General features: G+C 38.4%; 1 protein-coding gene across 1 annotated transcript in view; it reads right to left on the bottom strand.

The window, feature by feature from the left end:
• The window catches only part of ATP13A4 (ATPase 13A4), a 129,108-nt gene that overhangs the window by 58,059 nt on the left and 50,502 nt on the right, over nucleotides 1-20,547 (bottom strand). The window contains exons 4-8 of the mRNA XM_064575605.1: nucleotides 16,558-16,628; nucleotides 16,388-16,468; nucleotides 14,838-14,907; nucleotides 13,176-13,310; nucleotides 1,972-2,041 (exon numbers count right to left, since the gene is read on the bottom strand). Coding sequence (XP_064431675.1) covers nucleotides 1,972-2,041; nucleotides 13,176-13,310; nucleotides 14,838-14,907; nucleotides 16,388-16,468; nucleotides 16,558-16,628 — 427 coding nt within the window. The remainder of the gene's footprint in view (nucleotides 1-1,971; nucleotides 2,042-13,175; nucleotides 13,311-14,837; nucleotides 14,908-16,387; nucleotides 16,469-16,557; nucleotides 16,629-20,547) is intronic.

The raw sequence follows: 20,547 nt of genomic DNA, 5'->3' as shown, positions 1-20,547 counted from the left end.
AACACTTGATTTGATCTGAATGTGTCTCTCTCTCTCTCTCTCATGCAGGACATTTCCCTTTTGTAATGAACCCCATTTCTTGGAGGTCTGAGATGAAGTGTGAGAAGGGGCATCACTATATTTTATGTGACATTTTGATCCTGGAACCCAAATCATTTCTGCTTGGGCTACAAATTTTATAGATTGTTGTTTGCTTCTTTGTATTATAGGAAAATATCTGTTGCAGTTGTTAATTATAGCCCTCACTCCTGGGAACCAGATAGATATGTTCATAGCATTGGATAAAGAAAGATTAGAATTATATCCACCAGGCTATATTCATAATTACTATCTCATTTTGAAAACTGTGGATCATTTCTTGATAAAATGCATTGATCAGACTAATCAATCCTTTAGGAAAATTCCCTACTTTGTACTCCCCACCTTCCTATGCAACAAAGTTGTTAAATACTGTTAAATCTGTTCAATCTACCCTAACCATTAACAAGTTTCCCAGATGTGTAGGATTCCCAAGTAAGGCTCCAGCTTGTAACCCTTCATATTGAGAAGGATTCGATGAACTCATTCTATGCAGAATTTAACCAATATTTTCCTATCGTATTGTTATAAAAAATGCATTTTTGAATCTCAAAAAGTACCTAACCTCAATTTATTGAATAGATATTCATTAAGAACTTACATATTAAGCATTTATTTACATTTGGACACCATAGAAAAGCTTAATAACCTTGGATTAGGCAAAAATGTCTTAGATATGACACAAAAAGCAAGATCCACAGAAGGAAAATCTGATAAACTTGACTTTAACAAAAGTAGAAATATCCACCCTTTGGGAGACACTGTAAAAAGAATGGAAAAGATAAGTCATAGAGTGAGAGAAGAGCTTTGCAAATCATACTTGTGATAAAGGATTTGGATTCAGAATATAGAAAGAACTTCTCAAAAGTTAATAATTAGAAAACAACCTAATAAGCAAAAGATTTGGACACTTCACCAAAGAGGATATATAAGTAGAAAATAAGCACTTGAAAAGATGGTCAGTGCCATTAGTCATTAGGGAAATTCAAATTAAAACTACAATAACATCCCACTACACATCTGTTAAAATGGCTAAAATTTTATAAAACTGACTACCAAGTGTAGACAAGAATGTGGAGCAACTGCAATTCTCATATTAGTAAAAATGTAAACTGATACAAACACTATGGAAAACAGTTTGGCAGTTTCTTAAAAAGTTAAACATTTACCTGTCCATATGACCCAGCCATTCCACAGTTATGTATTTTCCCGTACAAAATGAAAGTGTATGTCCATGCAAAGACTTGAACCCAAATTTTCATTGAGGCATTTTTTGTAATAGCTTAATACTAGGAACAACCCAAATTTCCATCAGTAGGTGAATGGATGTACAAACTAGTCTATCCATACACTGGGATTCTACTCAGGAATAAAAAGGAATAAACTATTGACATACTTTAACAAAAGGACGCATTTAAAAATAATTAGGAACTTTGACCCCTGTAAAATTAACCTGAATATGTTATAAAAGACAAAAAATGCCTAGTGTACAACCATTTATATAAAATTGTAAACATGTAAAGTGGTTGCCTGAGGATGGCCATGGGGAGAGAGAGGTTGAAAAGAATGATTACAAACAGGCACAAGGCAACCTTTGGGGGTAATGGATAGTCATTATCTTTATTGTGGTGATGGTTTCATGGATAGTTACATGGATATACATAAGTCAAAATCTATCAAATTGTACATTTTAAACTGGTTCCATTAATTATATGTCAATTTTACCTCAATAAAGTTTTTTTAGGATGAAAATGTCTCAAGGACCTCATCTCTTTAAGTAAATGTACAGAAAAAAATGCATATGAAGATGAGAGTAGTAGAAACAGAGATACAAATTTAAATCCTGTTTTGATTCCATATGAACACACATAGATCTAAAATAATGAGACTTACCTTTTCTCCCACATACAGAGACTGTAATGCTATTATGTGACTCAACTAGATGGTGGAGTTTTACAGATTGCTGAAAAAGAAGAATGGAAAATAGAAAAAGGCTTATTTATTTGAGGATAGGCCCCTGGTATTAATTCAGTAAAGTGTTAGTTTCTTTAAAGATGGAGCACTGTCTTGTTCCCGACTGAATACACTGGCTAAAAACAAAAGACTAAGTAGCCTATCAGTCAAATGAAAAGTCATCCAACTTGCTGGGCTATTCACCAACAATAAGAAGTATGTGTTCTTTGGTAGAAAGGAATTTCCCAGCATGCTTGGTTCACTCAAAGTAGTTTTTGATAACCATAGATTTGTGTTTAGTTCTTTAAGTAGAGAACATCAAGAACTTTAATCATTCGAGATATGTGTTTGTACCCAAATAGCTTTGAGAACTAAGCATTATTTCAGCCTTGAGTTATCCCACATCAGAGTTCCTAATCTATAACTTTATAAGGAGTTTGGTGGTGCATGCTATTTCCTCACAGTATATGTTGTTTTAATATATGAAATACACAAGAAGGGAGAGGAGCAAGATGGCAGAGGAGTAGGAGACCTGGATTTCGTCTGGTCCCAGGAATTCAGCTGGATATAGATCAAACCATTCTGAACACCTATGAACTCAACAGGAGATCGAAGAAAAGAATAGCAACAACTCTCTGAACAGAAAAGCGACCACTTTCTGGAACATAGGACGTGCGGAGAAGTGAATCCGAGGCGATATACGGGAGGATAGACGGCGGGGCAGGGGGCCTCCATCAGCCACTACTGGCAAGTAATAGAGCCACGGAGCACAAAATCGGAACTTTTAGAAGTCGGCTCCACTGAGGGACGTCGCTCCAGTGGCTAAGCGGGGGGTGGAACCCTCATGGGACAGTGTGGTCTCAGGACCCTCGGAGTCACAGAAAGACCAGGGGTGCCTGAGTGCGGCACAGCTTGCAAGTATCGGAGCGGGGAAGCCAGCCGCAGAGACGGAGCCGAGGCGCAGGCTCTCAGCTCAGGGTTGCCTAAACTGTGATCCGCAGCACAGTCAGGCCACTGCTCCTCCAGCAGGGACCCAACAAGCGGCAGATCCGGGGAGACTCCCCTTCCTTCCCCAGGAGGAGCGGTGCAGGAGTGCACCGCAGGGATCTGCTGGGTTTGGAGACTCCACACGGGGTCGTTAGCCAGAGATAGAAATGCTGGGTCACAGGCCCGGTGAGCACGGAGTGCAGCCAGAGACTGGGGAGACGGGAGTGACTGACTGCTTTTCTCTGGGGGTGCACTGAGGAGTAGGGCCCCAAGTTATTGGCTCCTCCAGGGCGGAGATTGGGAGGCCGCCATTTTCAGTCTCGGCCTCCAAAGCTGGAAGGAAAGTTTGCAGGGAACAAAAGTTATCAGAGCAAACCCGAGCAGATGACTTAGCCCTACCCAGCAAGGGCCAGGCAATTCTGCCTCCGGCAAAGACATTTGGGAACCATGGCAACAGGCCCGTCCCCCAGAAGATCAGCGAGAACAGCCAGCCAAGACCAAGTTTACCCATCAATGAGAATGGCAGAACTCCAGTGGTAGGGGAATACTGCACATAGAATCCATGGCTTTTTTACCATGATTCTTTAGTCTTTCAAAGTTACTTTTTTTAACTTTTTTTTTTGAATTTTTCTTTTTCCCCTTTTCAGACAACATCTTATCGAACCCCTTTTTTAAAAATACATTTTATTTTTCATTTTTAGAGTCCTATTCTATCCCTTCATAGTAGTTACCCTTATTTTTGGTATATATATATAAGTTGTTCTCTCCTTAAAATTTTGAGATACAGTTTCTTCTAACAGATCAAAATATACCCTAAATCTCTAGTGTATGGCTTTGTTCTAGTCTCCTGCCTGATCACATTCTCTCCCTTTTTTAAAAAAAAATCCTCTTCTTTCTTTTTTCAACCAACTTCTTATCAATTCCTTTTATAAAATATTTTACAATGTTCATCTTTACAGTCATATTCCATCCCTTCATCATATTAACCCTTATTTTTGTACATATATAAGTTTTTCTTTCATTAAAATTTTGGGAGGCACTTTCTTCTAATAGACCAAAATACGCCCAAAATCTAGTGTGTGGCACTGATCAATGCACCAGCCTGATCATATTTGATTATATTCTGGTTGTTTTGTTTTGTTTTTGTTTGTTTTTATCTTTTTCTTTTTTCTTTTTTTCTTCTTTTCTCTTTCTTTCCCTTTCTTTTCCCCCAGTTTCAGGTCTTTTCTGATTTGTTTAGTGTATATTTTCTGGGGACGTTGTTACCCTGTTAGCATTTTGTTCTCTCATTCATCTATTCTCCTCTGGACAAAATGACAAGATGGAAAAAATCACCTCAACTAAAAGAACAAGAGGCAGGACCGACTGCCAGGGACCTACTTAATACGGACATTAGTAAGACGTTGGAACTAGAGTTCAGTATGATGATTTTAAAGATACTAGTGGGACTTGAATAAAGCATGGAAGTTATTAGAGAAACCCTTTCTGGAGAAATAAAATAACTAAAATCTAACCAAGTCGAAATCAAAAAGGCTATTAATGAGGTGCAATCAAAAATGGAGGCTGTAACTGCTAGGATAAATGAGGCAGAAGAGAGAATCAGTGATATAGAAGACCAAATGATGGAAAATAAAGAAGCTGAGAAAAAGAGAGATAAACAACTACTGGATCACGAGGGCAGAATTTGAGAGATAAGCGATACTATAAGATGAAACAACATTAGAATAATTGGGATCCCAGAAGAAGAAGAAAGAGAGAGAGGGGCAGAAGGTATATTGGAGCAAATTATAGCAGAGAACTTCCCTAATTTGGGGAAGGAAACAGGCATTAAAATCCAGGAAGCACAGAGAACCACTCCCAAAAGCAATAAAAATAGGTCAACACCCTGACATATAATAGTAAAACTTATGAGTCTCAGAGACAAAGAGACAATCCTGAAAACAGTTCGGGAGAAGAGATATGTAACCTACAGTGGTAGAAACATTAGATTGGCAACAGACCTATCCACAAAGACCTGGCAGGCCAGAAAGGACTGGCAGGATATATTCAGAGCACTACATGAGAAAAATATGCAGCCAAGAATACTATATCCAGCTAGGCTGTCAATGAAAATAGAAGGAGAAATAAAAAGCTTCCAGGACAAAAAAAGCTAAAGGAATTTGCGAACACAAAACCAGCCCTACAGGAAATCTTGAAAGGGGTCCTCTAAGCAAAGAGAGAGCCTAAAAGCAACATAGACCAGAAAGGAACACAGACAATATACAGTAACAGTCACCTTACAGGCAATACAGTGGCACTAAATTCCTATCTTTCAATAGTTACCCTGAATGTAAATGGGCTAAATGCCCCAATCAAAAGACACAGGTTATCATATTGGATAAAAAAACAAGACCCATCATATACTGTCTGCAAGAGACTCATTTTAGACCCAAAGACACCCCCAGATTGAAGGTGGGGGGTGGAAAACAATTTACCATGCTAATGGACATCAAAAGAAAGCTGGGGTGGCACTCCTTATATCAGACAAATTAGATTTTAAACCAAAGACTGTAATAAGAGATGAGGAAGGACACTATATCCTACTTAAAGGGTCGCACATCAATCAAGAAGATCTAACAATTGTAAATATCTATGCCCCTAACATGGGAGCAGCCAATTATATAAGCCAATTACTAACAAAAGCAAAGAAACACATCAACAACAATACAATAATAGTGGGGGACTTTAACACCCCCCTCACTGAAATGGACAGATCATCTAAGCAAAAGATCAACAAGGAAATGAAGACTTTAAATGACACACTGGACCAAATGAACTTCACACATATATTCAGAACATTCCATCCCAAAGCAACGGAATACACATTCTTCTCTAGTGCCCATGGAACATTAGATCCAGAATCAATCACATCCTAGGTCACAAATCAGGTCTCAACTGGTACCAAAAGATTGGGATCATTCCCTGCCTATTTTCAGACCACAATGCTTTGAAACTAGAACTCAATCACAAGAGGAAAGTCAGAAAGAACTCAAATACATGGAAGCTAAAGCGTATCCTACTAAAGAATGAATCGGTCAACCAGGAAATTAAAGAAGAATTTAAAAAATCCATGGAAACCAATGAAAATGAAAACACAACTGTTCAAAATCTTTGGGATGCAGCAAAGGCAGTCCTAAGAGGAAAGTATATAGCAATACAAGCCTTTCTCAAGAAACAAGAAAGGTCTCAAATACACAACCTAGCCCTACACCTAAAGGAACTAGAGAAAGAACAGCAAATAAAGCCTAAACCCAGCAGGAGAAGAGAAATAATAAAGATCAGAGCAGAAATCAATGAAATAAAAACCAAAAGAACAGTAGAACAGATCAACGACACTAGGAGCTGGTTCTTTGAGAATTAATAAGATTGATAAACCCCTGGACAGACTTATCAAAAAGAAAAGAGAAATGACCCAAATCAACAAAATCATGAATGAAAGAGGAGAGATCACAACCAACACCAAAGAAATACAAACAATTATAAGAACATATTATGAACAACTCTATGCCAGCAAATTAGATAACCTGGAAGAAATGGATGCATTCTTAGAGATGTATCAACTACCAAAACTGAACCAGGAAGAAATAGAAAACCTGAACAGACCTATAACCACTAAGGAAATTGAAGCAGTCATCAAAAATCTCCCAAAAAACAAAAGCCCAGGGCCAGATGGCTTCCCAGGGGAATTCTACCAAACACTTAAAGAGGAATTAATACCTATTCTTCTGAAACTGTTCCAAAAAATAGAAATGGAAGGAAAACTTCCAAACTTGTTTTATGAGGCCATCATTACCTTGATCCCCAAACCAGACAAAGACCCCATCAAAAAGGAGAATTACAGACCAATATCCTTGACGAATATGGATGCCAAAATTCTCACCAAAATACTAGCCAATAGGATCCAACAGTACATTAAAAGGATTATTCACCACGACCAAGTGGGATTTATCCCTGGGCTGCAAGGTTGGTTCAATATCCGCACATCAATCAATGTGACACAATACATTAATAAAAGAAAGAACAAGAACCATATGATCCTCTCAATAGATGCAGAAAAAGCATTTGACAAAGTATAGCATTCTTTCTTGATCAAAACTCTTCAGAGTATAGGGATAGAGGGTACCTACCTCAATATCCTAAAAGCCATCTATGAAAAACCCACAGCAAATATCATTCTCAATGGGTAAAAACTGAGAGCTTTCCCCCTAAGGTCAGGAATGCGGCAGGGATGTCCACTATCACCACTGCTTTTCAACATAGTATTGGAAGTCCTAGCCACAGCAATCAGACCACAAAAAGAAATAAAAGGCATCCAAATCGGCAAAGAAGAAGTCAAACTCTCACTCTTTGCAGATGATATGATACTTTATGTGGAAAACCCCAAAGACTCCACCCCAAAACTGCTAGAACTCATACAGGAAGGAATTCAGTAAAGTGGCAGGATATAAAATCAATGCACAGAAATCAGTGGCATTCCTATACACCAACAACAAGACAGAAGAAAGAGAAATTAAGGAGTCGATCCCATTTACCATTGCACCCAAAACCATAAGATACCTAGGAATAAATCTAACCAAAGAGGCAAAGGATCTGTACTCAGAAAACTATAAAATACTCATGAAAGAAATTGAGGAAGACACAAAGAAATGGAAAAACGTTCCATGCTCATGGATTGGAAGAACAAATATTGTGAAGATGTCAATGCTACCTAGAGCAATCTACACGTTCAATGCAATTCCCATCAAAATACCATCCACTTTTTTCAAAGAAATGGAACGAATAATCCTAAAATTTGTATGGAACCAGAAAAGACCCCGCATAGCCAGAGGAATGTTGAAAAAGAAAAGCAAAGCTGACGGCATCACAATTCCGGACTTCCAGCTCCATTACAAAGCTGTCATCATCAAGACAGTATGGTCCTGGCACAAAAACAGAGACATAGATCAATGGAACAGAATAGAGAGCCCAGACATGGACCCTCAACTCTATGGTCAACTCATCTTTGACAAAGCAGGAAAGAATGTCGAATGGAAAAAAGACAGTCTCGGGCGCCTGGGTGGCTCAGTCGTTAAGCGTCTGCCTTCGGCTCAGGTCATGATCCCAGGGTCCTGGGATCGAGTCCCACATCGGGCTCCCTGCTCAGCGGGAAGCCTGCTTCTCCCTCTCCCACTCCCCCTGCTTGTGTTCCTGCTCTCGCTATGTCTCTCTCTGTCAAATAAATAAATAAAAAATCTTTAAAAAAAAAAAAAAAAGAAAAGAAAAAAGACAGTCTCTTCAACAAATGGTGTTGGGAAAATTGGACAGCCACATGCAGAAGAATGAAACTGGACTGTTTCCTTACACCACCCACAAAATAGACTCAAAATGGTTGAAAGACCTAAATGTGAGACAGGAGTCCATCAAAATCCTAGAGGAGAACACAGGCAGCAACCCCTTCGACCTCAGCTACAGCAACATCTTCCTAGAAACATTGCCAAAGGCAAGGGAAGCAAGGGCAAAAATGAACTATTAGGACTTCATCAAGATAAAAAGCTTTTGCAAAGCAAAAGAAACAGTCAACAAAACCAAAAGACAACCGACAGAATGGGAGAAGATATTTGCAAATGACATATCAGATAAAGGGCTAATATCCAAAATCTATAAAGAACTTCTTAAACTCAACACCCAAAGAACAAATGATCCAATCAAGAAATGGGCAGAAGACATGAACAGACATTTCTGCAAAGAAGACATCCAAATGGCCAACAGACACATGAAAAAGTGCTCAATATTGCTCGGCATCAGGGAAATCCAAATCAAAACCTCAATGAGACACCTCACACCAGTCAGAATGGCTAAAATTAACAAGTCAGGAAATGACAGATGTTGGCAGGGATGTGGAGAAAGGGGAACCCTCCTACACTGTTGGTGGGAATGCAAGCTGGTGCAGCCACTCTGGAAAACAGTGTGGAGGTTCCTCAAAAAGTTGAAAATAGAGCTACCATACAATCCAGCAATTGCACTACTGAGTATTCATCCCAAAGATACAAATGTAGGGATCTGAAGGGGTATGTGTACCCCGATGTTTATAGCAGCAATGTCCACAATAGCCAAACTGTGGAAAGAGCCAAGATGTCCATCGATAGATGAATGGATAAAGAAGAGGTGGTATATATATATATATATATATATATATATATATATATATATATATACACAATGGAATATTATGCAGCCATCAAAAGGATTGAAATCTTGCCATTTGCAACGACGTGGATGGAACTGGAGGGTGTTATGCTGAGCGAAATAAGTCAATCAGAGAAAGACATGTATCATATGACCTCACTGATATGAGGAATTCTTAATCTCAGGAAACACACGGAGGGTTGCTGGAGTGGTGCGGGGGTGGGAGGGATGGGGTGGCTGGGTGATAGACATTGGGGAGGGTATGTTCTATGGTGAGTGCTGTGAATTGTGCAAGACTGTTGAATCACAGATCTGTACCTCTGAAACAAATAATACAATATATGTTAAAAAAAAAAAAAAGAAGAAGAAGAAGAAGATAGCGGGAGGGGAAGAATGAAGGGGGGGATATCGGAGAGGGAGATGAACCATGAGAGACGATGGACTCTGAAAAACAAACTGAGGGTTCTAGAGGGGAGGGGGGTGTTGGGATGGGTTAGGCTGGTGATGGGTGTTAAAGAGGGCACGTTCTGCATGGAGCACTGGGTGTTATACACAAACAATGAATCATGGAACACTACATCAAAAACTAATGATGGGGGCGCCTGGGTGGCTCAGATGGTTAAGCGTCTGCCTTCAGCTCAGGTCATGGATCAGCGTCCTGGGATCGAGTCCCGCATCGGGTTCCCTGCTCAGTGCAGAGCCTGCTTCTCCCTCTCCCTCTGCCACTCCCTCTGCTTGTGCTCTTCTGTCTATCTCTCTGTCAAATAAATAAATAAAATCTTTAAAAAAAAAAAACAAAAAACTAATGATGTAATGTATGGTGATTAACATAACATAATAAAAAAATACAAATACACAAGACATTGAGAGTGAATCAATAACAGGATAAAAAGAAAAATACAATAAAATTATATTAGATATCACACTTATTAAGAAATTGTTGTGTAAAAGAACTACCTGGTTCTAGTGGTTAAATCTAATCATTTAGTGTATTCATTTTTTTATTCTGATTTTGCCATTTAAGACACCCCCTAAATCTCCTAGCATCAAATCATTTACAAGTCTGATTAATATGTCCTAAGAATGATTAGTAGATTAATATAAGGTGAAAGACAGAGTGTTCTACTCTTAACTGATTCTTTTAGTCATTTTTGCATCCACTCAACATTTATTAAACAACCTTTATGTGCCAGGGACTATGCTAAGAGGTGGGGATGGAATGGTCAAAAAAAAGGATATGGTTCTTACTAGCAAGGAATTTACAACCCACTGGAAAAAATATTGTTAATCAAATAATCACAAACATAAATGTATCATTACAATCAGTAATAAGGGAAAAACATGTGCTTTTGGAGCATATATAGCCAATGGAAGCAGTAGAAATCTTCCCTAATGAATTGACTTTGAATCAAATAGATTGTTGAATCTATGAATCTTAAACTCAGAAGAAATATTTGGATTTGAAATATATATAAATTTAGAAGTCATTTTAGAATTCATTGGTATACAGCTATAAGAATAATGAAGAATCTCTCAATATACTCACATGAAAAGGCCAACAAGACATATTAGTAGTAGTAGTAATAATAAAACTAGGTAGGAAATAATATAATGATGCTACCTTTTATATAAGAAAGAAAGAAAAACAAAATACATATATTTGCATTTGCTTGATTTGCCTAAAAATTTCTTTGGAAGAAAACACAAGAAACAAATAAACATGGTTGCATAAGTGGAGGGGGAGAGGAAGATAGAGCATACATTGTATATAAGATAGAATATACATTATATAGTTTGCATATTGCTTTGATGTTGAGACACCCCTCACCAAAGAAAGGCCAGGTAGAGGAGGATGAACTATAAAAAAAGATTGAAAAAGAACTAGAGAGGATGGAGAGTGTGTGTCTTTGAAGCCTAAAGGAAAGAGCACTTCAAAAAGAAGCAATGGAGCAGTTAACTGTCAAATGCAACTGAGAGATTTATTGAAAGCTGCAATGTGAAAAAAAATGTCCACTGTGGGAGGAGGACTATAAAATCAGCAACCTAATAAAAATTAATGAAGGACACGAATACAGTTTGCAGTGAAAAAATACAAGCAGCTTAGGACATGAGCAAGTTCTCAACTCGTAATGGAAAACATGCTGTTGAAGTTACAGGATTCTATTTTCACTTACATTGGCAAAGATAAGGAAAACCAACACTCATCTACTATGGGGAAGAGTGTTAATTAGTATTCCCTGTTTCAGAGGCATTTTGAACACATCTATTAACATAATATACCTAGTTTATAATTAAGTAATTTCAAGTATAGAAATTTTTTTATATCTCCATACCAATTATATATAAGCAGACATATATACCTGTTATATACATATCTACATGTAATATAAATTATGCATACTTGTAATTTATATATATTTATAAACACACATATATGTTTAGGTGTGAATAGGTATATGAGCAAGAATTGTCATTATTTTAATAGCAAAAGACTAGAAACAACCTAACTATCCATCAACATAAGATTGGTTTAAAAATTATGGTACATCTAAAGAAAACATATTTGTGCAGATATGGAAAGATATTTAAGATATATTAGGTGAAAATGCAAGTGCAGAACAGTGTACATAGTGTATTTCCATTTGTGTGAAACAAATTAGTGCATATGTGTTTAATACTGCTAAACGTTACAGAACATTTGGCCGCAGTGGATGCCTTCAGAAAGGAGATCTGGATACTGGGAGAACCAAGGTGGGAGGGATATTTACTTTTTATTTACACTGTATTGTTCTATTTGAGCTTTTTAAAAATTGTGTCCATATATTACGCCTTCCACTAAGAAAAAAAATAACTAGTTTAAAAAAGGAATTTAAAAAAAAAATTTAAAACTACCTATGGTCATAGGATTATAGTGGTGACCTTAGGAGTTTTTTAATGGAGTCACAAAAGTGAAAATCAGGTCAGTATAGTGAGAAGTGAGAGGGAGATGAGTAAGTGATGAGAGCATGCATAAAGAAGTTTTGCTGTAAAAGGGAGAAGAGAGGTAGAGTAGTAGCTAAAGGTGGAAGCTTTGTCAAGAGAAGGGATTGTTACCTCCCTTGAGCATGTTTAATGCTGATGGAAAGGCCCTTGAGGGAGGGAGTGAGGAAGTCATTCAGTGCCTACGTAAGCACCCTGAGCAGGTGGGAAAGGGTGTTATTGCAAGCACAGGCAGAGGGCCATTTCTCCTCTGTAATGAGAGGGCAGGGCAGGAGGTAGGCAGAGACTGGGTCATTTGGCAGTTGGAGAGTGGGGAGTTGAACAAATTCCTGTCTTAGAGCTTCTATCTTCTTTGTGGAACAAGTGGTGAGATTATCTGCTGAATTAGAGGAGAAGTGATAGAAGAGCAATTGGGCATCTCATAAAAGGTGAGGGGAGATTGGTTTGAAACTTTAATTTTGAGAATGGGGAAGTGTGATCAACCAATCTGTTCTACATGACTTTTTCCCAAAAACACTTAGATCCCTTGGTGTGGGCATAAAGAAAGCCAAGTGTTGGACTTTAACAGTTTAACAAATAAGTACCAACCAAACAAAAAGGGCAAAAGAGTCATTATTAAATAGACTCTTCCAACTTCCACCCTCTTCTACCATCTTCAAGATCCAACAGTGTTCTCTGCATGTATTTTTTTCACTTATTCACTATTCATAGATACTTGTAAATTCTTCTGGCTGATCGGCCTGAGTAAACTAAAGAGGGGAAAAAATAACTTGGAAGGTGAGGAATTGGGATGTGAGGGAAGGAAAAGAACTAACATTATTCAGCATCAGTATTTGTGCTAGATATTCACAAACTTGGTCTAATTTATTGTGGAGTGAGCAATGAATATTTCCTGATTGTTCTTTCTAACAAAATTTCAATAAAGTCCCTACTGTTCCCTTTCTGCCGCCACAAGATTGGTGGAAAAAACTCACCTCTCTGAGATCATATACCGTCAAAGCTATGGACATGATGGACATGATTATGATGGCAAAAGCATATTCCTTATAGTCTTCGCTAAACCACAAACAGACACTGAAGAGTTGAAATATGTAAAATGGATTTAAAACCTGTTGGCAGGAAAACAGAAAGACAAAGGAGTATTTAGTCTTCACATTTAGCTATTCATTGACTTGTTTGCTTTCATAGGCATCTCTGTGACACAAATCACCTCATACAATATTCTCATTCTTATTATATTTGTTCAGCAATTGTCATGTGCCAGACACTGCACTAAGCAACTCTACCTGAATTTTCTCTTTTAATTTCCATAATTACCTTATTACCCAGAAGCTATTACTTATCACCATTACAAAGATGGAGAAGCTGTGCCTCAGACCTTGACAAACTTGCTCAAGTTCACACAGTTGCAAGAGTCACAGATTAGGGCTTAAACCCAAGGAATCTGGCCCTGGAGCACTTTTAATCACTCCTGCACTTTATCATTTACAAAGCAGTGTCTCATGGGTCCTCACGTTGACCATCGCAAGGGTGAAAGGTATGGATATTACCAGGTCCAGTTTACATGTACTGGCCATCAGAAGAGTGAAGTTAACACTTCAGGTTTACAAAGTTAAAGTATTCAGGTTTACAAAGTTAAAATGTTCTCGAGTCTGTTGTTCTTCCCTATGACACACCATCTGCTATCTTCAAAGCCATCAAAATACTTTAATGACTAAGTTGAAGACTACAATTGTTCATAAGTAGAGAGCCAGGCTGAAAGTGGGAAACTGTCACTGAACATGTAGAACACTGTGGGAGAAAGGAGAGGCTAACTCCCAACAGTCGTTAGCCTGTTTTGGTTTAAGACTTATTGCACCCTTACTCCAATACGTTCTAGTTTATTTCCATTTGTCTAGGATAGGAACAGTAATCCTTGCCTATGGTTAAGGAAGGAGCACACAGAAACATTTCCTATCAGTCTCTTTTGCTTCCTTCCTCCCATGCCTGAAAGAAAGCTTACTAGAAATATTGAGAAAGTACCGTAAGTTTAGTATGCTTTTTATAAAGCAAGTAGTGAAGTGAAGGAAAAGACCCAGAGTACAGCTGTATGGTTACAGTTTCATAATAATCATGGCAAAATGAAAAATAAGCCCAGTAGTAAAGTCAAAGAGGGAAAATTCAACTCAATAAATGATGGTCAAGTCCTTTTTTTCCTCCCACATACATTGAGATAGAGAAAACTAGTAAGTCCAAGCAGACGCTTTTCTTCCTATAATTTTAGATGCTGAGGAAATTGTATATTGTTGCCCATAAGAAAAGTTCTGAGTTTTTAAATTTTCAATGATTATTTTAGTTTCACAAAGTTGAGACAGACTAAGAAACATAGGATTAAAAAGGAAAGAAAGAGATGTATGTTCATTCAGTTATAAAAGGATAAGTAGATACATGGGCATCATATCTTATACTGAATCAGGCAACATGTTCAAAAGATGGTCTCCACGAAAAAGAGTAGAAAAGAGATATGAAGAAACTATACTTTGTATTCTTTTAAAATATCCCAAATTACAGTTATGTATTAACAAGTAGCATTCTTGATCTTTTGACTAGAACTAAACTTTATTCTCCAGCCAGCACCAAGAGAAAGTACTGATTACCTCCTTGATGAGTAGTTTCCAAATTGGTGTGATTTCAACATCGATAGTGTTAGGCCCGCATATTAACCTCCTATAGGGAGAGATCATAGATCAGTCAGTTATTAATAATAAAAATGAAAACCATTTTTTACTCATTCAAAAAAAGGTCTATTCACTTTCTCACAATCAACAAAAGCCCCCCTTGTTACATAATGCCCCCATCCTTTTCAAAATAACTGAGGAAGGGGAGAGTTCCCAAGGGCAAAAACAATAAACATGATCATATTGCATCTACTGAATTAGACTCTTCCTCGGATCTAAATGTTTCCCTGATGGCAATTTGGGTATTTAATTTAGCCATGGCCTCATCCAAGTAGTTTCAAGATTGGCATTCTTTCAACTCTGTCCCCAAATTTGGCTCTGTGGATGTGGGATGGAGGGATCATTACAAGAAAATTGTTTTACTGGTTAGAAATACCAGACCTACCTTCCTACTCCTGTTCAGCTCTGGGAAGCTGCAGAATTTGTTTTAAGAAAAGATGTTGGGATCTCAAAAATAGCTCTCACACACAGTTATACAGCCCTTTAATTGAAAACCTAGAGATATGTGTCTTTGACTATGCAGAGCAATGACCCTTTATGAGTTATTTTGCTGTTGGGAACACCAACCACTCTCTCTGTGCCTTCTATATAGACTCTCAGATCAAATAGCTTGGGCAAATATATTAGAGCAGTGCCTCCTTAAACTTTAATGCTCATACAGATGACTTCATGATCTTGTCAATGTGAAGACTCTCAATTAAGGATGATGTGTGCTCTAAGATTCTTTTTTTGTTTTTTAAGATTTTATTTATTTATTTATTTGACAGAGAGAGTACAAGCAGGGGGAGCAGCAGAGGGGAGTGGGAGAAACAGGTTCCCCACTGAGCAGGGAGCCCGATGTGGGGCTCGATCCCAGGACCCTGAGATCATGACACAAAGCAAAGGCAGATGCTTAACCAACTGAGCCACCCAGGCACCCCTAGATTCTGCATTTCTAACAAGCTTCTAGGTGATGCTGATGCAGCAAGGCTCTAGGTCCCTTCAACTACTGGGAAAGGGGGTGGAGGAGAATGTGAGAATCATAGAAACTTAGGACCAGCAAGAAGTTTACAGAATCCTCCTCCCCTTGTTAAAAATTAGGCAATCAAATCCCAGAGATGAGAAGTTACTTGCTCAAAACCATACAGAGATTTTGAGAGACTCTTAACATTCCACACTGTGCCCTTCTAAGACTCAGCTCTTCTTTCACCTCCCATCTGTGTGACCTCGTTTGGGCCATCATACCTCTGTGAGCCTCAGATTTCTCATGTGTTATATTGGGAGGATAAGGATGTTTGTTCTACCTCCCCCACAAGGTTGCTCTAATGAAGTGAGATAATGTATGTGCATGCATTTAATTTAATAATACTGAATAGAGCATTACAAGGTTTTCTGATATGGACCAGCTAAGATAACTATGTGCTGGGCTCTCTATTTGGCTAATGGTAACTGTCCTTTTGAGGTGATGTAGATAACAGTAGGCGTGGTACCTAATCTCTTGTTCTTCTCTTGTTAGACCTGATCCAAATTTTAGATGTATCTTGGTAGAACTGAGCCAGTCTTCCAAACAGCTGAAATAATAATAATGAGAAAAACATACTTAGAAATAATATTTTTGAGATAAATTTCTCTTTTGGATGAAACTGCTGAAACAACTTACCCAATTTTCTGGAACTGTCCTTCTAAGTTGTTCCAAACATACCTTATTTTCTGCACTTTTATGCATCTCACCTGCAAAAGAAAAGTACTAAGAAAGTCTCTAGTTTAAGGATCAGTGAATACATAGCAGTTCAGTGGCTAAAGAAGCATCTGGGGAAGAAGCAAAGATAGAGCCCTAATATACTTACTTAAGATGATCCTTTCCTAACTTACCCCAACCTTCCCTAATACACAAATGGCATTCCTTATTAGAAATTATCATTCAGCTGATGTGTATCATGGGCATACTATATGGATGAGCATGTGAACAAAACTCAGTCTCTGCATTCCACTATTTGATAACCCAACAAGGGAAGAAAATCTACAAAAGAGAAAACTAGGGACACCTGAGTGGTACAGTCAGTTAAGTGGCCAATTCTTGGTTTGGGCTCAGGTCGTGATCTCAGGGCTCTGATCTCACAGTCATGAGATGGAGCCCTAGGTAGAGCTCTGCACTGAGCTTGAAGTCTGCTTGAGATCTCTTTCCCTCTCCCTCTGCCCCTCCTGCTCTTGCAAGTGCATGCGCTCTCTCTCTCAAATAAATAAATAAAAATAAACCTTAAAAAAGAGAGAAAACTATACCATACAAACATATACATATCAAAGAAACAAAAATATAATAAAGTAAAATTTATAGTATTAAAATAGAAATATAGAGAGGACAGATGACGGAAGGCATCATGGAGGAGATGACATCTGAGCTACAGCCTTGAAGGGTTGGAAGATTTTTGCTCAGATGAGAAGGAAAGAGGGCATTTCAAAGAGATTATGCACAAGTTAGTTGTGGGGAGGGGCAAATGAGTAGGCTATTTGATCACAGACTGGAGAATGAGACTAGAAAGATAAAGATAAATAAAGATGAAAGAAAGAAAACAAAGATTAGACTGGCAGCAAGTTCTAGAAGGCAGTGAGCAGGCTATTGCAAGAAAATGTGCTCCAGGGGCGCCTGGGTGGCTCAGTCATTAAGCGTCTGCCTTCAGTTCAGGTCATGATCCCAGGGTCCTGAGATCGAGCCCCACATTGGGCTCCCTGCTTGGCGGGAAGCCTGCTTCTCCCTCTCTCACTCCCCCTGCTTGTGTTCCCTCTCTCGCTGTCTCTCTCTCTGTCAAATAAATAAAAAAAAAAAAAAAAAAAAAGGAAAGAAAAAGAAAGAAAGAAAGAAAGAAAGAAAAGAAAAGAAAGAAAGAAAGAAAGAAAGAAAGAAAGAAAGAAAGAAAAAAAGAAAGAAAGAAGGAAGGAAGGAAGGAAGGAAGGAAGGAAGGAAGGAAGGAAGGAAAGAAAGAAAGAAGGAAAGAAAGAAAGAAGGAGAAAGAAAGAAAGAGAAAGAAAGAAAGAAAAAGAAAGAAAGAAAGAAAGAAAGAAAGAAAAGAAAAGAAAGAAAGGAAAGGAAAGAAAAGAAAAGAAAAGAAAAGAAAAGAAAAGAAAAGAAAAGAAAAGAAAAGAAAAAAAGAAAGAAAGAAAGAAAGAAAGAAAGAAAGAAAGAAAGAAAGAAAGAAAGAAAGAAAGAAAGAAAATGTGCTCCAGGAAGTGAGGGTCTGAGGGTGCAGGCAGTGAAAAGGAAAGATAAGATTAATGCTGATGGCAATTAGGCATTCTTGTTTCTGAATTTCTTTAAGCAACTTTATATGCAAATCTGAATTTCCATCAACTGGTGATGTCACTGAGCACAAAGAGATACAGTGAGACTGTGATACTGTTATGGAGCAATGCTTATAACCTCATTTTGCCCACTGGAATTAACTAGGAAGCTTTAAAAAATACTAATGTCTGGGTTCCACCCCCAAGAGATTCTGATTTCATTTGTCTGGTTTGCAATTTAAATATTCTTAAATTTTCCTCAGATAGTTCTAATGTGTGGCCAAAGTTGAGAAACTGTGTTCTTCTTTTTATAGCTTCTCTGATAATTGTGTCCTTGAGAAATTCAAGTAAATTTTTCTACACCTTAGTTTCCCCATGCATAAATTGAGGCAATTGAGCAGATTATCTCTAATTTCCACCGCAGCTCTTCTGAGTACGTTCTATACCCATGAATAGTATAGTCCGTACAATCCTTAGATAAATTCTAGAACTGGGAAGAGCTTAGAGCTGAAACATAGTAAGTGTTCAACACATTATTTAGTAAATAAGTGAATGAATGCTTTGTACAACCACATGACAACTAGAAATAGAGGTTAAATCCCTAAGCTTCAAGACCTGGGTTACAGTAAATGAATCTTAACACTGTTCGATAAATATATGTGTGTGCACAAAGATGTGCACACACACACACACAGACATTCAGAGTTACCTGGTAAGGGTGTTAAATACTGTATGTTTTATTTTACAGAATGGATTTATTTCAGCAAGACTGGTTGCAAAATAACTTTAAAAAAATAAATCCTATTTTCCAATTGATTTTCAATACATAAAATTGGAGTGCACTGCTGCTGGGAGCGATTCTTCCTTCACAAGCTTCAAGTTGGAGTAAGGAAAGAGTGTGTGAAGGCAGTCATGGACCACGTTGGGACCTCACGCGTCCTGCCTCACACCTGCCTTTCCTGTTCAGTCCCTGTAATTCTGCAAGCTGAGCTGGACTGTACTCACAGCTACTGTCTGTTGAGGACTTGGGGGCTTTTCACACATTCTCTTTAGTCTTTTTCATCATCCTCTGGCAGGACAAGTATTATTTTCTCCTTCACTTCATCCTTCATCCCTGAAGTTCATTTTGATTAAGTCAAGATCACACCTATTAAGAAGCAGGGGTTGAATTTGAACTCAAACCCATCTGGCTCCAAAGTCCAGTCTCTCAAAGGATACAATGTTCAAGACAGTCTCAGAAGAAGGTCTGAAAAATCCCATCACTGCCAGGATTCAAGCTGTAGAAAGTGAGGGTTGCCTCCTTTATTAATTCCATAGGTTCAAAAATCTGAGTTAGAACATTTTTAAAGGGCAAGCTGTGGGAGAATGTGAGGCCCCTGCTCCATTAGGGAGCCTAAATCCAGAGGATGTGAAAGCTCAGACTGAGACTGAGAAGCTGATAAAACATAATAGACCAGAACATCAGCAGGTGAAGGCAGCAATAACAGGGAATAGAGGTTGCTGGTAAATTTTACTTCAGGCCAGAAAATAGAAAGTTCCATTATCTCCTGATAATTTCTTGAGGCCAATCCTCACAGAGTGAGAAGAATGATCCCCCATCATAGACCTTTCAAATATCTTTAACATTCCCCTAGCAGGAGTCATCTCTGCCTGGAGTTTCTCTGCCTCCTTCATCCCCTTCAGAGGCTCTAGATTCCAGTAAGATGTGAAGTAAAATATTTGCATGGGGTGGAGTTTATTTGCCCATTTCCCAGAACTTCAGACCAGGAAATAGTAATTAGGACATCAGGGGTATGAGGTGGGGTGATTTTCATCTTTCTGCTCAGAAGCTTGCCCCTCCCCAGGCTTCCTGCTGCTCATTTCTCGTTGGAACACGTTGTGAGAGCATCCTGTTTAACAGGTTAAGCACTGAGTTTTCCTTTTGCCTGTGATCCCACAATGATCCTTAGAGTCTCCTCTTAGCCTGCATTTGTAAACCTGACAGAGCTCTTTTGCTGCAGGTCTCCAAACTCTCCCTGAAGGGCCTAAATGGTTGTCATGTTGGTACTGTTGCTCTCCTCACCATCACTGTCAGTATTGTCATGGCTGAGCCTGTGGAACCTCCTCCAATGTCAATGGAAGTTTCTGTCCTTTATGAATGTAGTTCAGCACAGTTCACCAATCACCTTAATGTCCACCTTCTCATCTCAGGTTTACAACGGCCTGAGAAATAGGCACAGAAGGAGTTACTGCTCTCATTTTATAAATGAGAAGCTCAAGGCTCAGAGAGGCAGCAATTAGCCAAACTCTCTAAGCCATATGTGGTAAATGAGGATATCAAGCCTGGTGCCAGAGCTTTCCATTTCAAGACTTCTGCCCCTTCTTTACATTTTGT

Source organism: Mirounga angustirostris, unplaced genomic scaffold (genome assembly GCF_029215605.1).
Source record: "Mirounga angustirostris isolate CCGP_5_RB_7025 unplaced genomic scaffold, mMirAng1.0.hap1 SCAF_1, whole genome shotgun sequence".
Classification (NCBI taxonomy): domain Eukaryota; kingdom Metazoa; phylum Chordata; class Mammalia; order Carnivora; family Phocidae; genus Mirounga; species Mirounga angustirostris.
The sequence above is the reverse complement of the archived record's forward strand: the minus strand, read 5'-3'. Positions and strand labels throughout refer to the sequence as shown.